Genomic DNA, 16,232 nt, shown 5'->3' with positions numbered 1-16,232 from the left:
AATGAATGAAATCATATCTGCCATAAAATCTCATGCACCACCATATCAAATGAACCTGAGAGAAATAACAAAGTACAGTATAAAACTACAAATCATAATAACTGAGCCCCATTACCTCTGTCTCCTCTACTAATAAAAAAACCTCATTCTTAATTCAAGACCAACCCCTTGTGAAGACAAAACACTAGTTTTTGCACAAATGCATGGACCAAATAAAACTTATTGACTGTGTGGAAACAACATACCACCTTTGTTTTACTGACTGTGTTTTACTTGTTTTACTGACATTTACCCTCTAGATAAATAACTTGATCAACAAAACCACCTGCTTTGTTGTAGAAAACAATCTTCCAGGTGAAATTTACCTAAAGGTGTGCTTTAAAATTAATCTAATTTACTTGATGATAAGTATAATTGCCCACCTCTGACAGCCAAAAGACTTGGGAAGACTGTTCTTGAAAACTTAGGAAAATGTCACTCTTAAGCTGGCCATAAACATTTAAACTTGTGATCCAGACTTCGATACACATATGCTGAATTATAAGAAGATGTGATCCTTAGTCCTAGATGTCTTTTGACTAAGCTTTTAGTTTCATCTATTTCAGTTCAAATATAATTCTCATACAAATAGGATAAATTGCCCTGCAGTTGTGTGTTTTGTTTGTTTTGTTTTTTTTAATGACATTCATATGGTTGTCACTTACTGTTAACACATATAATTTAAATTTCAGTTTAAGCCTTCTCTTGAGATTATTGTTTTCTTGGGTCTTTGCCTGTCAGAGTTTTTTCTAATCCTCAAGTTCATTCTCTCTGCTTCCTAGGAAAGCTTTTTCATAAGTTAGACAAAAGATAATCAGATCCACCTGAACTAACTTCAGAGTGAGTCAACCAAAACAATTACGCACTTGTATGCATCGTATTTCTGCAGCTTTCATTAAAATGGCTTAAAGACATGCTTGTATTTCTCCATGAGGTCTTACAACCTATTACTCCACATTAAAGCAAGTAACACAACAGGAAGGATTTTCAAAAGTTCCTAAGTCAATGTGTCTCTAGCACACTCTAAAACTGAAAACTCCAGTCATTTCAAAATGACAGTGTCTACTTTTTCTTATAAACAAAATATTTAATTTTGATAAGTAGCAATTCTTTGATAAAATTATTTTGTTTCTGCATTAATAATCTCAGGTAACTAGCAAACAAAAGGAAACATCTTGGAGAGAGATGTTTTGGTGGAAAGAACCCTTTTAACATGTAAAACCAGATTGCTGGCTATTAGTTTATATCTCCCAGTCAGCATCCCAAAGTCCCTTCAAATCTTTTGCAAGAGAGTTGAAAAAAAGAGGAACCACAGCACTATACGATGGACATGATCTTCACAACAAGCTTGATGAATTTACATCCAGTTTGCTGATCCTGCAAAGGTATAAGGATCATTACATCGGTATTAAAATATTTAAGCTTCAAACTCCTTGATCCAAGAGGATTTATTCAGACGAAAAGGAATGAAACATAACATGGATGCACAATAGTGAAATAATAATTAAATGCCTTATTTAAGCACTGCAGGATCCAGAAGATGCCAGCTTAAGTCACAGAGGTGGTGTGTGCATGTGCTTTACAGACATCTCATCACAAAGTGTTAACAGCATCAGGCACCACAAGGTTTTTTTTCCTTAGTTTGAACAAGTTGCTGTGTACATTCTGTCAATAAGTGAGGGCAGGTAAACAAACAAACAAAGCAAAAAAACTCAACAGAAAAACAACAGAAAAATACAACCTTCCTTATTAAAGATACACATCATCCTACTTTAAACAGAATTCATAAGTATATTGCTACTTATTTAGCAACTTCAGATCCTTCATCTTACTGTGAAAAAAACTTTAGCATTTAAATAATTTACTTTCTTTCAGATAGATTCTTCTATCCTGAAATATTCCTTTAAGGAGTAACACTTGCCAACCTGATGCTGTAATCTAACCCAAAACTTTGGTTTTGGGACATGGTTTCCAATGACAGCCTGACACGAAGGACAAGATTCAGAAGTCTTTAAACCAGAAAGGAAGAGACTGATTTAAAAAAAAAAATACAGAAATGTTTATTTTGCTCACACTTGAATTAGGAATAGTTCAAATGATGTCAGTTTTTAACTACAAAATTGCAGGAATATAACAAAGACACAAGAACTTGATTGAAGGGTGTTGAATTGAACTGAATGGTAGTCTGGATGGTTTTGGAACAATCCCCAAATAGGAAGTGGAGCAGAAGAGAGAGCTTGATAAAATACTGTTAAGCTTAATGCCTAAACCACCTGGTAAATTTAATAGCATAATAAACACTCCAAAAAGTTGCATCAGACATGCTCTATTTTGGAAACTGCAACCGAATTTTATCTTCCACTTTATGAAAACCACAAAGCATGAGTTCTAGGCCTGCTGAGTGTGGTAGATCAGAAAAACACGATCACTTCTTACGCTGACATCCATATTGGCCTTAATGACTGGGCTTCGTTGCTGGCACTGCAGGTGAGTAACTTTGGCTTAGCATGTACACCAATTCTGGCGCAGGTAAGGTACAATTTGGGGCAAATGTATTTCTGACAGTATGCATAGAATTTTCTACAGTGTGAACTTCGTTATTTTATCATTTAGTTATTTGTATCAGTCTTGACAAACCTTGTAATAATGTCTGTCTTTGTAATAAAGGCCTGTATATAACTTGTATAAAATCTAGATATTCTGTTGCCTTCTTAAGAAAGAGATAAAGAAGCTTTTTTATTGGAAAAAGAAGCAGTTTGGTTTGCTGAAAGTATTACCAGAAACACACTAATCTTCAGAAGACTAGAAACCATATATACTGTTGCAGAGAAAAATACACGCTGTTTCTGAAGTTTTAATGTCGCCATAAAAAAGAGCAAGCCTACAGTGCTGGCAAGGATCAATGAAAGAATTTTGTTTTATGAGGTACAGCTAGCATCAAGATTTTTACACAAATAGTCCTAAGTATCTAGCATTACAACATTCATGATATGCTGAACTTCACAACAGTAATCCCATTAACTCTCGTAATGCACTTTGCATATACAATCATGAGTTCATGCAGAACCAAGGCAAGATAACAAGAATCCACAAAGCAATCTGTACTAAAAGGCAGCCCAGTTTATTTAGCAGTGTTTGTATATGTTTTAGATGAGGTAGACCCATTAACTTTCATCAGTATCTCAAAAGCATTCTTTAGCAACTCAGATGACACATTCCACATGATAGAAGTTCCAAGAAATGCGTGGTATAGCTACGCTTAATACCAAAGGGGAAAACAAATAATGGAAAACCCTGGACAACTTCTTAATTGAAATGAAAGAAGTTATCACTGAATGGTTTTGTGCATTAAAATACAAGGCCTAAACATATTCCTGTATTTGTGCAGTACATTCCACTTCCAGCTATTCATCAATATCCAGTTTATATTGCATTCTCTTGGAATTACAGAGACATGCAGTACTGATTTTAAAAATCTTAATGAGATTCAAATCTTGAAAAGAAAAATTCCTTTTGTTCCAAAACAAACAAAACCCTTACAAATTACAAAAGAAATTCAGATATGCCTTAATATTTCATGAATTAAAACAGAATTGCTATCAGAAGTGACAGATGGAGAACATAAAGCCCCTTTCTATAATTAAGATCTAAGACAGATAACATACATCTTCTAGAATCCAGGAAAAAAATTTCTCCCACCTTAAATACTATGGCTATGAAAATAAAACCATTAACTTACTGTAAAGTAGTATAAAAATGAATATACCAGAAAATACAATACGAAATGTTTTGCTTGAAAGAATTTATAACATACTCTCTAGTATAATTCGGCTTAGGACTAATTCTGCTTGCAGTTTTTTCCACATTTTTAACTACTATTAAGTTACTCTTACTATAGCTCAGGCCTGCCTAAGTTCGTAAAGAGCCACTATTTGCCTACAAGTTAGGTAAGAGTCAGGAAATATTTACTAACCATGAATAAATGAATAGATTCCCTTACAGAATGAGATTCCAGGTCTGATTACTGGATTTTCAGTTTGCTACAGTGAAAAAAAAGCAATAGTGCTAGAACAAACTTAGGAGTTCATTTAGCCAACTCAAATAATAAAATCTTAGAAGTAATTCCTAGAGCTTCAAAACATTTATTTGAAAGACCCCACTGATTTGTAAAACAGTGTAAACTTTAATATGCAATAGCGGAACTTTCTAGTGAATGTTTTCTGAACTTTGGTACCTTTTAGACATACAGTTCCAGCCTAAAACGTGGTTAATTTTTTAATGTCAGTTGACTTTGAGCACACACTTCAGATTACCACTAAGATCAATGCTGGCTTACAGTGAGGTTTTTGCAGAGACAAGAGGAAAAAGCATCCAGTTTAGCATGGAAAAGACTGAATAGGGATGCTGAGCATGATCTTATGAGATTAAATGAGAAAAAAACCCCATGTAAATAGTGGAAGAAAACATAAAGGTTTGCAAAAGTGACACATTCAAGACACATACTTTGATATAATGCAGGCACACTGTATATACTGCAAAATCTCCATACTTCATGTATTTCTGCTGCATAATGCCCAAACTAACAAAATTTGGATTTAGTTGTTTTCATGATGCTCTCAAGGATGCACAACTCTATCAAAGTCTCAGACTTTCAGAAAGCATCTTTCCATGCAAGACAGGATGTAAATCTTTAAGTGCAACTGATGTTACTCAAACTTAGTAACAAAACAGAAATAAAACATAATCTTAAATTAGCATCCTTGCTATATTTTGGGTTTTCTGAACACTTCAATAATTTGATTCCCATACCACAATTAAAATTAAAGCAGAAAATACTTCATGCCTCAGTAGAACTCTTACACTTAAAAGTTAGTTTTTATATTAGTTGTTAGGCTTCTTGGCTTAAACAGTATTTTGTAGTTTTTTCTGTTTTCTCATGTGTGATAGTTATATTTCACCATCCACAGATCATCAGGCAGTTTACAAAAATGTTCCAACAAGAAAAAACTAAAATACTACTTAAATACTACTATTTTAAATCAACATATAATTGAACAACTAGGCATATGGTATTTGTCTAAAGCAAATTTCATTGAAGTATATTCATAGGTTTACACTATAGAACTTGGAAAAGTGTATCTTTTTCAAATATTTGATTAAGTATTTCAAAATGCTGAAGTAATTCAGCACTCAAATTATGCTGTTTGATGTAATTTCTGGCATCACCACAGCAAATGTCACATAAAAGAAAAAACATCTTATTTAAAGTAAGGTCTTGACAGCAGTCTGGCAGAGTCAAATATCTTATTCACAAATTGGAAGGCTGGTTATAATCAAACATGTACAAAGGGAATTAGTTTTGTTCTCTGTCCTCTTGAAACAATGTATCATCCCCTGATCTTCCTTAATTACTCTAATCTCTTAACACAGAAAAAAATAGGTAGGCATAATATGTAACATGAACAATCTGAAGTAACGATACCAAATATGATACCAATACTAACCAAGATATGCCAGTGGCTGTAAAATAGGTATGTCGTGCTGCCACCTGTTTATTAGCATCCCTGCAGAATTAGCCCTGATCCTGCAAAAGGTCCAGTATGACTTAAGGCTTATTCTCACAGTTCTGTGGCATTCAGTGAATTTCTCCCATTACAGTTGCAAGTTTTGGCTGAGATGCAGTGTTTATTAATCAAGCACAGAATCATATTAATGCAGTTACATAGCCTCTGAACTAGCATTTTTTCCTAATGCAGCCAGCCCAGAGCATAGGCAGACACTGTGCAAGTGTCTGCACCATCTGCACAGATGTACCTGACACAACAAGACACAACTCACTCTCCATCCCACATTCCCCAAGAGGACAGGCAGAGTCAAAAAATGACTAAGTGAACTAAGTGACGTATAATAAATGCCTTTAACTTTGAGGCAAAATTACTTGCTCAGGTACACACTGTTTTACTTCAGTTAGATTTCATTATATTCAAACTAATGTGTTTCTAAAGGCTATTCTGTAATTCTTCAGCTGTAAATGGCTTTTTCATAGTGAAGGTATCCTTCCTTTCACTTACCATCTTTAATAGTTAAGATTCCACTCTTCCATCCCACTCCCTAACTAAATTACACATATCTTTAAGTATCTTCTAATAAATCAGTTCAGGTTTTGTGGTGGGTGTTTTTTTTTGTTTGTTTGTTTGTGTGTATGTGTGTGTGTTTTTGTTTGTTTATTTTGGGTTTTTTTGTTTGTTTTTGGTTTTTGGTGTGCTTTTGTTCATTTGTTTGGTTTTTGTGGGGTTTTTTGGCCATTTGTATTCAGTTGTTCAATATCTTTTTTTGGTGGTACAATACTTGGAACCAAGTACAATAATACAAGTGTTCAATTTGTTTTCTAGTACAAATCTGAAATTTGTGGCTTTCCCAATGTCTTTATTTTATAAGTTTGTGTGTGAAATTATTTTTCCTTTAATACTATGGGAATAACCTTTTAACATCTCAACATGACTCTGAATTTATTTTCAATGACTTTTTCCACACATTTTCTTCTCTTCCCCAATCTAGTACTTCCTGTATTAGAATCTAGTATGTAGTGACATTTACTTTTGTTTCTTGATTATTAGTAAATTCATAGTTTCCTAATAATGTTTTTCCAATAGTCATAAGATCCAGTGTACACAGTCCTGTTTCAAAATGCGTAACACAGTAATCATAAAGTACAATATAGTGAGGTGAGGTTACACAGACCAAAGTGAAATTTAAGATACAACACCATGCTAATTTTATAAAAACTTAGAAACATTTGCAACTCTAAGTGTTTTCACAATTATTAAGACAGTTCAGAGGCCTCTGATCAACTAAATCGTGCCTCTTAACCTACCCAACATTGCTACAGGACAGCAATATTATTAGGTTAGCAGTCGCAAGCTGCTACTTGATCTTTCTGAAATATATTCTAAATTTTAATCTGCATCTTCTACAAAGCTGATGTTGCAGATCCGAAATGTTACAATAGATCTTAGAGAAAAATGGGAGTGGAAAAGGGAACCTTCAGGAAACTCCTTTTAGCTCCACACAAACTGTTATGAAAAGAAAAGCTTTGTCATAATTGTAGACGGGTACAAACTGGAACATAGGAGGTTCTACTTAAATATGAGAGGAAACTTCTTCTCAGTGATGGTGACAGACACTAGAACAGGCTGCCCAGGCGGGTTGTGGAGTCTCATTCTCTGGAGACATTCAAAATGCCCCTGGACATGTTCCTGTGTAACCTCATCTGGGTGTTCCTGCTCTGTCAGGGGGATTGGACTAGATGATCCTTCGAGGTCCCTTCCAATCCCTGACATTCTGTGATTCTGTGATTTTAAAAATGTAGGCAGTTAGCTCTGGATCACTTCTGTGTCTTTTGGTCACCCCTAGTTATAAGGCTGAAATTAAAAAAAGACAAGAAAACTTTGGCTACTTTAACATTACCCAATGAAAACAGGATTAGCCTATGAGACAGGAGCAAAGCTGTTATGCTGAAGCCCTGATACATTCCCTATATATTCAGGGACCATTCTACTTCAGACTGCTATTTGGAGCTCATCAGGTGTGTTCCTGGAATGCATCTTCCAGCACGGCTTCATCCAAAAGTGTACATCTGGTCTGAGGTAAAACACCAATGTAGATGTAACCTTTTATTATACATAAAATTCCTACTAAAATTTCAACTTTCCCCAGGTTTTCTTAAAGTCTGTGAGTTCTTCCTTCCTTTACCAGAAATGTACCTATGAGGCAACTGTACATATTTCCATAAAATGACAAAGACTGTCTAATTAAAATGAAAACAAATTGATAGGTCTGTGAAGGACATCTGGAGAATGATTTCTAAAATCCAGTGGGTAGATCCAGAAATGAAAATTGACCATTTTAAACTTTATACGGACAAACTTCATATAGCTCATAGTAACTGGTCAGAAACACAGCATTATAGGAAGAGATATTTAGCAAGTCCCAGTTGATGCTGCCAGCATTCTGATACTTTTTGACATCAGCTGAAGTCCTCACAAAGGCAGCTAACAAAACCTTTTCCCAAAGACTATTTGTAGTTATTCTACAGTGCCACCACTTTTGTCAAAACTAGCTGTTTACAGAAGGGAATATGATCACAACAATATATTTTGTTGACATGTTTTCCCTCAATGATTGACACTTTAAAATTCATTATACTGGTTTCACTAAATTCTGGTGTCAAAATAGAAGGTATTTAGGCAACTCCATAGCTGTTTTATGCTACTAGTGTCAATATGTATCCACAGCTAGACAGAGGATCATTAACGTATTTTTCACTTAAATGTCTAATGAAAAGGCCAAGTGGTAATGCTCAGTAAATTCTGACATTTCACAACGGTATTCTGATCACTTTTAAGTGGTCTGGCATCATAAACTCATCTGTTAATTAAACCTTTTCTTATATTTAATCCAGAATCCTTTATAAACCAAACATATGCCAGTTACACATTAAATCTTCCATCTGCCTTTCAGTCACCACCTTTAAGCACTACATGTGCATTGTAGCTAAATGTACAGTTTCATCTCCTTCAAAATCATATCAACGCTGTTTAATAAATTTATTACATTTACCTTTGGGTGTGGATTTTGTAATGGTAGATTCTCTACCACCAGAAAACTTTTTACTTCTTTTGATCATACAGTAAAATACATTTACTTGTGCAAGACTTCCCCAAAAAGGGAAACATCGGTAGGACATTAAATTTCTCTTTTCAGGGCATAGACAAAATAACTCACTAGATAGCCAGAATAAGTTATTTGAAGAGAAAATAAAATGTAAAGTGAATACTGCCTTACTAAATTATTTTGGCAGAGTTATGATCAAGCCTTTATTTTAACTGCTTTATTTAAAGACTCACAGTGATGGTAAATACAACACTTTCGGTAATGCTTCCACCTACTATCACTGTTAACAAGATGCTTAGTTTCTCCTTCCCATCAAAACCGTTTTCCAGGTCAGCTCTTACCTTTATTCTGTTTAAGTTGTGCTTCACAGAATCTTGAAAAACAGAACATCTAAGCCTATCCCTCCCAAACGGCTGGATCAATCTTTTCTGCAACAGTCCTAAGAATTATTTGACTAATCTGATATTGAAAAGTTCCACTTTGTAGGTCATCTATTCCAATACTTATCTTTAAGAAGTTTTCCCTAACATTCAACCTAAAGCTCTTTAGTTGCAATTGAAGCCTAATATCTACTGTCCTCTCCATGGGAACTACATAGAATAATTTCCTCTCCACAGAAGCCTAAAACATTCTTGATGATCATTAATATGTCTCCTTTTACAAAGTCATCTCTTCTCTAAACTAAACAGCCCCAGTTCCCACAATCTTCAAATATTATGCTTTCCAGATCATCAATCAACTTTGTTGCTCTCCTCTGTGGTCCCTTCAGATGCCTCATATTTTTTTCAAGCGCAACTGCCAAAACTGAGCAAAGGACTCAAGCTGAAGATGTGCTCAGGCTGAACAGAAAATGAGCCTGTCTTGCATACAAGTCCATATTCTACATTTTACAGTACACTTGTTTTTTTTCAATAGCATAGCACTATCAACTTGCTTTCAGCTTTCATGTTGCCTAGACTTTAAGCTGCATAAGTGCCTTGTGACATCTTGTATTTGTGCAACTCATAATTTATGAGAGATACAAATGACCTACTAAAGCTTTTTTCCCCAGACTCCCAAGGTAAATGTATTTTTTTAATCTTTACCTGTCTTTTAACTTCTATCAACTGACTCAATCTAACACTCCAGTAGAAAACTACCCTACCAAAGAAAAAAAAAGGGACACTCACTCTCCTTTGAATTTAAATTAATCAGATCAGTAAAAGCTTCAACACGGACTAGTGGAAAGCAACGAGCCACTCTGCTCTTCACTTTAATAACTGCTTGGGAAAATGCAACCTTAGCATGTAAGTTCATATTTTTCTTTATGTTTTTCTTTCATCTTCTCATACCCTGTCCCATATATGTTTTAATTTGCAAATTTAATAAAGGTAATCTGTTGTTTTTTCCAGATCACTAATAAAGAGATTTCCAGGAATCCTGCTTTCCAGTTTGATTACAAACAATTGTCTTAAAGCACTTTGTTAATGTTTTGTTAATGTCTCTGAAACAGCTTTAGCCAACTCGCTAGTATGCTTCAGTGAATGTCCTCAAGTTAAAATTATTGTAAGGCACATAATTATCTAAGTAGTCTCTAGTTTGCTTGTTCTGTACCTGAGCGCTTCCTTCTGTGTCACTGACCACATGAAACCATGCGATCAAAGTACACTGCTATGCTAAAGTCACAGTGAAAACAAGCAATAATGCTTATTTTCTCTTTGTTTAGCCAAAGACAACCTACTCTTCTTGCTCATTCGTGTCCTGTTACTGTATTTTCATCAATCATTTTGCCCTTCATTATTTGCAACTCATTTAATGTCTTTATAATTTTGTCTTAAGTTTTAGAACCCGTTTATTTTTATAATTTTTAGTTAAGTACTCCAAGAACTTAGTGAATAGGTTCTTTCCTGCCATATATATTTCTCAACAGGAACTGGAACAGATGCCTTCCTGTGCTCTGACAGTAATCACAAAAAGGAAAACCAAGACTATTCAAGATTATTTTCACCATTACCGGTTACTTACAGATTTTCAATAGGTTTATATCCTACCTGCTATTTATTTCAAATAAAGTAAAACAAGAACCCTAGTATATAAGCTCCCTTTCCTTCTTTTTCTCCTTGAATAAAATATATAATTCAAAACTGTACCATAGTAGTAACTATGAGTGTTGCCCAAAAATTGCTTTATTCTGTCCCTGTAAAGGTGAATTTACTCAAATTACTCTGCAATAAGTCCTCTGACTTAACTGGCACCAGAACAGGGATAACATTTAAGTGATGGTATTACAACTGCCATACATGGCACTATTCAATATAATTTTTCATAGATGTATATAAGGACTACTCTTCACCTTTTCTACACTTGCAGTTCTTTTTTCACATGGCTAGTGATAGCATTCTTTATCTTGTCAATGAGATTTTTTACTAATTCAGTGATTGAGCATGATTCTTACAACATTTTCAGAGCCACTACTTTGTAAAATTTGGTGCCAGATTTCATATACAAGTTTGAAATACTATATATTTTACTTTGCCAAACTGGTTGCTATGAAGTTTACCTGTTAGTCAAGAGATTCCATGAGTTTATCTAAAAATGATGTTATACTTTTCACCACTCCTCTAAATTGCGTGTCATCTGGAATTTTTTCTGAATAATTTTATATTTTCTTTGAGTTTTCTTATGGTATTGAGAACTGGACCAAGAATCCACTCCAGAAATGTGTCTATCAAGTCCAGAGTGCTTAAAAAAAGTCCTTTTTTTCTCTTAGTTCAGCTAATAAAGGGTGTTACATCCACCTGCAATAAAACGCACACCTTATGTACTATTCGAAACTTAGCAATTCATGTACATTTAGAAATAAATAGAATATAAAATTTGTCTGACAAAGAAGTGGGCACCTGAAATCCCATTTTTTTAAGGTTATAGAAGATAAACATGGAACTGACTTTCTGCATTTGCGTTCCACTGATGTCATAAGATGCATAAAAGTTTGAAGTTAGTAGCTTTGAGTTCAAAGTTAATCATCTGCATTTAAGTACTTTTCCAAGTCAGAATGTCTAGATGACTTTCCAAGTCAGATTTCAGAACAGGTATGTCCCCAACAAATAATTAAATCATATGTCATGATATTTCATATCCAGACTCCTGCCCAACTACATAGATGTAACTAAAGAATGTTTGGAAGGACAAATACTACTCTGAAAGAATCAATGCTACCTGTACAATTTATTTACATACTGATACATTACTACCGTTATTAGGGAAAACTAATTTTCTTGGGAAAAAAATCTACATTTCAACAATGAAATGTCCACTTTTATCCACCTGAAATACAAAACTACTAAAAACTCTAAAACTGGAGTGTTAACAGGAGTTCTGCACAACACCTGCTATAGTATACTCTTACCTTCCTTTTCTTTGGGTTTTAAAGCTGTTTCTTCTTTTTTCTGCTTTGCTTCCAGCAGTTCACGTTTCAGCTGTCGTGCTTCTTTCCGTAGCTCCTCACTGCAAAGAGAAAAATATTTACAAGAATTTAATCTTCTGGGGAATGTATAGCTGCTCAGGAGAAATAGAATCAAAGTTAATGGGCAGTAAATCTCTGTTATAAACAAAGGGAATGTACTGACTCACTGATGCTAGGAACATGGCTTAAAAATCAATTAGAACCTAAGAAAGTTCATATTTTCATTAGCAGAGACAACAAAAGAACATCACAGACAACGTATTTTAAGACCCCATTAGAAATATGTTGAGGACATAAATAATAAAACAAAGAACCCTCATTTGTATTTGTAATTTAATATTGTAAAGTTTAACTAGGAGAACCACACAAAGAGAATTTGAAACAGAGACAATGACAAATAAATATTACACATCTTATAAAATTCCGTTTACTGAGGAAATAAATCTTAGCATTCTGGATTTCTTAGGTGGACAAGCAATGTAGTTGTGACAAAGGCATGATATGTATGAAAGGAAAAATTATCACACATGAAAATCCATTTCATTTTACAAATTCTACAAAAAAATATTCAGGTGCTAGCACTAGAAAAAAAGAAACTGAAATTTGCATGTCATTGTGCCAATATAAAATGAAACATCTATCTTCATAGAACCATAGGTTGGAGAAGAACTCTGAAGACCACCCAGTCCAGCTCCTCTCCTCAAAGCAGGACCAAAAAGGTTATGTTGCTGAGGGCATTGTCCCGTCTGGTTTTGAATATCCAAAGATGGAGACTCCGCAAGTTCTCTGAGCAACCACTGCTTGACTTTACTCAATGCAAAAAAGCTCTTGTATATGTTTTAAATTTTTTTATTCCTCGGCTCACTTTACCAAGTTAGGTTCATGAGAAAAGTAATCAAAAAAACCTGCATGCTGAAGAGGAAGCCACAAGAACTGACTGACAGGAAAGCCAGGCAATACTCACAAGCCAGATTTACTGTAACAGGATGAGAAATAACTGACTTTTTTAAACAAGAAAATGTCAAACTGATGAGGTAGGGCAGACTACAAATCAATCTGTACCTGCCCCCTACATCTTTGAAGCATAGGTCTTTGCATGCAGGTTTCATATAACTTAGCGGTTGGTTTGTTGCCAATTATGCAGTTGCCTCCTGTCCCTGGAAACTTTCTGTTGCTAGAGAGCCATAGCTCTGTCTTCTCCATGCTTGTCTCACCGCTCTCTTGGTTCTGCTGCTATGCTGCAGCCTCACCTCCTGCTCTTGTTCCACGCTTCTTCTCATTCCTGCTGCTTCCTGAAGCTTGGAAGCTTCCCTCAACACAAAGAGGTACTTTCAGAGCAGGTGTAATCTCCTCCCCTGCCTACTTACCACCATTTGGAAGGACCAAAACACACAAATCAAAAACAAACGAGTATCAGGGAACTGCTATTTCTTTTCCTGAAATGGCACTGCCAACGTTGCATACAAAACTAAAAAGTATTTCCTTCTTAAATTTTGTATTTTTAAAAACAGAAAAGTAGCTCGTTCTTTAAAATCCTCATCTCCACAGTTTGTGAAGAATGTTTCAGTGAAATTGCTTAAGTACCAAGCTGGATTCCACCTTGCAGAAATCTCTTCTAACACTAGACAACGTGGACCAAATTTTCTACTACCAGTGGGGTTTTTTTATGGCTTTTGAAAGTAAACTACATTTTATAGTAAATTAAAGCCATAACTTACCAAATACAAGCTAGCACTAGCTTATAGGTAAACAACAGCTTTCAATCTTTTTTCTGAAGCAGATTAGCCTAATTATTTTTCTACAGCTAATACAATCTCTTAACTAAATAACCCTCAGTATCTTTTCCTGACTGCAGTTTGAACATCCTGAAAGATAAGAGCTGACAAACAACATTATCAATAAGCTTATACTATTCTAGGGCCAAGCACAATGGTCTTAACTGTATCAATCATTTGTATCGTATTCAAGATCAAGCGAAGAAATAACTGGGTATATGTGTGTCTATATGCATGCATAATAAATGATATATTGGATGTTTCTGAAGATAAGAATTATAGATCATATTTTTTCTCTAGGTAGCACTGCCAAAAATCTCTAGGAGACTTAGCTGCAAGAAGCACTATGAGAAAAAAAAACAATAAAACAAACAAAAATCTGCTCTAAAGCTAGAATGAAACAGCAACATCAAAAAAATTGTTCATTTTTCTGACTCATATCAGAGTTGACTGAAATCAGAATATTCATTCTGGAGAAAAGTGAAAAAAATGTAGCCAAACAGTTTCAGAACAAACTGTGTAGGTCCAGAATTTTTAGATTACTTCCTCAGGACAAATAAAATCATTTAGTGAAGTCAGGTCTAAGAACGTCTTTGAATTTCTGGTTCAACTGTGGCTCAGTTTGACAGGATTGTGCAGCAGTCTAAGAAGACTGACAAGGACTCCAGAATCTAGGAGCTACTGGAACTTAGACAACTGCAAGCTGAAATCTCATTATGCCCCAAAGATATAATGCATGGTGAAGACATCAGCTTTCCTAGCAAACTGTTAGAACACATGATCAGCAAACACCTTTCCACTGTCATCTCAGTCATCATTCAGGCTCCTCTTTAGCAGACTAAGTAATTCATACTTGTCAAAGAGTTCTTTTTTAAAAGAAAGGATGTTCTCATGGCTTTAATCACTTCTGTCCTCTTCAGAAATCCCTGCAGTATTTCCACAATCCTTTTGAATATGGACTTCCTAATCAGACATACTGATGGAACATCTTCCTGTATTTTGTCAGATCTCAAAGTTAAAAGATTATTTTCATTGATTGTTCCAATACATAAGCTGCAAGTTTATTGACTAGAAGTCTAAGACTGTTTCATAGATTAATGTCACAAGTCATATAAAGTCAGAATACCCTAAAAGCCTAGAGACTGTCTGTCACAGTATCCTCGTGGACAAGATTTCCAGCACACAACTGGATAAACACACAGTGCAGTGGGTGAGCAATTGGGTGGCAAGCCAGGCTTTAAGGGTTCTAGTAAATGGGGTTATATCGGGCTGATGACCAGTCACTAGCAGGGTTCTCCAGGGATCCGTCTTGGGACCAGCACTCTTCAATGTCTTCATAAATTATGTGGATGCAGGACTCAATGGAATACTAAGCTTGGGAGGAGCTGCTGACACTCTCGAGGGCAGAGAGGCCCTGCAGAGGGATCTGGACAAATTGGGGAACTGGGCAATGACCAACTGCATTAAGTTCAACAAGGGCAAGTGCCGGATTTTGCAGCTGGAACACAGCAACCCTGGCTGTACATACAGACTGGGGGATGAGAGGTTGGAAAGCAGCCCCATGGAGAAGGATCTGGGGGCTCTGGTCGACAGCAAGTTGACCATGACCCAACAGTGTGTCCTGGCAGCCAAGAGGGCAACTGTGTCCTGGGTGCATCCAGCACAGCATTGCCAGCCGGGCAGGGAGGTGATTGTCCTGCTCTGCTCTGCGCTGGTGCGGCCTCACTTGGAGTGCTGTGTGCAGGTCTGGGTGCCACAGGATAAAAAGATATAAAGCTGCTGAAGAGTGTCCAGAACAGGGCTACAAAGTTGATGAAGGGTTTGGAGAGGAAGCTGTATGAGAAACATCTAAAGTCACTTGGTTTGTTCAGCCTGGAGGAGACTAAAGGAAGACCTCATCACAGCTACAGCTTTACAGGGGAAGAGGAGGGGCAGACACTGATCTCTTCTTTTTAGTGATCAATGAAAGAACCTGAGGGAATGGCAGCAAGGACATAGGTTGGATATTAGGAAAAGGTTCTTCACCCAGAGGGTGCTGGAGCACTGGAACAGGCTCCCCAGGGAGATGTCACAGCTCCAAACCTGACAAGTGTTCAAGAAAAGACTGGACAATGCCCTTAGACCCATGGTGTGAATTTTGGGGGTGTCCAATCTAGGGACAGAAGTTGGACTCATTGTGGGCCTCTTCCAGCTCAGGACATTCTATGATTCTATGATGGTGACAATCTGACCATAATCTTCCTACTATATTTGAAAGCAAGTAGATTTTGGCAGATCAAGATTCCAACCCTATGAAATAT

The 16,232-nt window shown here is 35.8% G+C and overlaps 1 protein-coding gene across 2 annotated transcripts in view; it reads right to left on the bottom strand.

Moving 5' to 3' along the window:
• CWC27 (CWC27 spliceosome associated cyclophilin) overlaps positions 1 to 16,232 on the bottom strand; it is a 105,929-nt gene that overhangs the window by 20,198 nt on the left and 69,499 nt on the right. For both annotated transcript variants that reach the window (XM_080362207.1, XM_080362208.1), the window contains exon 11: positions 12,101 to 12,198. In XM_080362207.1, the coding sequence (XP_080218333.1) occupies positions 12,101 to 12,198 (98 nt within the window). The remainder of the gene's footprint in view (positions 1 to 12,100; positions 12,199 to 16,232) is intronic.

This window comes from Nesoenas mayeri (genome assembly GCF_963082525.1).
Source record: "Nesoenas mayeri genome assembly, chromosome: Z".
NCBI lineage: Eukaryota > Metazoa > Chordata > Aves > Columbiformes > Columbidae > Nesoenas > Nesoenas mayeri.
The sequence above is the reverse complement of the archived record's forward strand: the minus strand, read 5'-3'. Positions and strand labels throughout refer to the sequence as shown.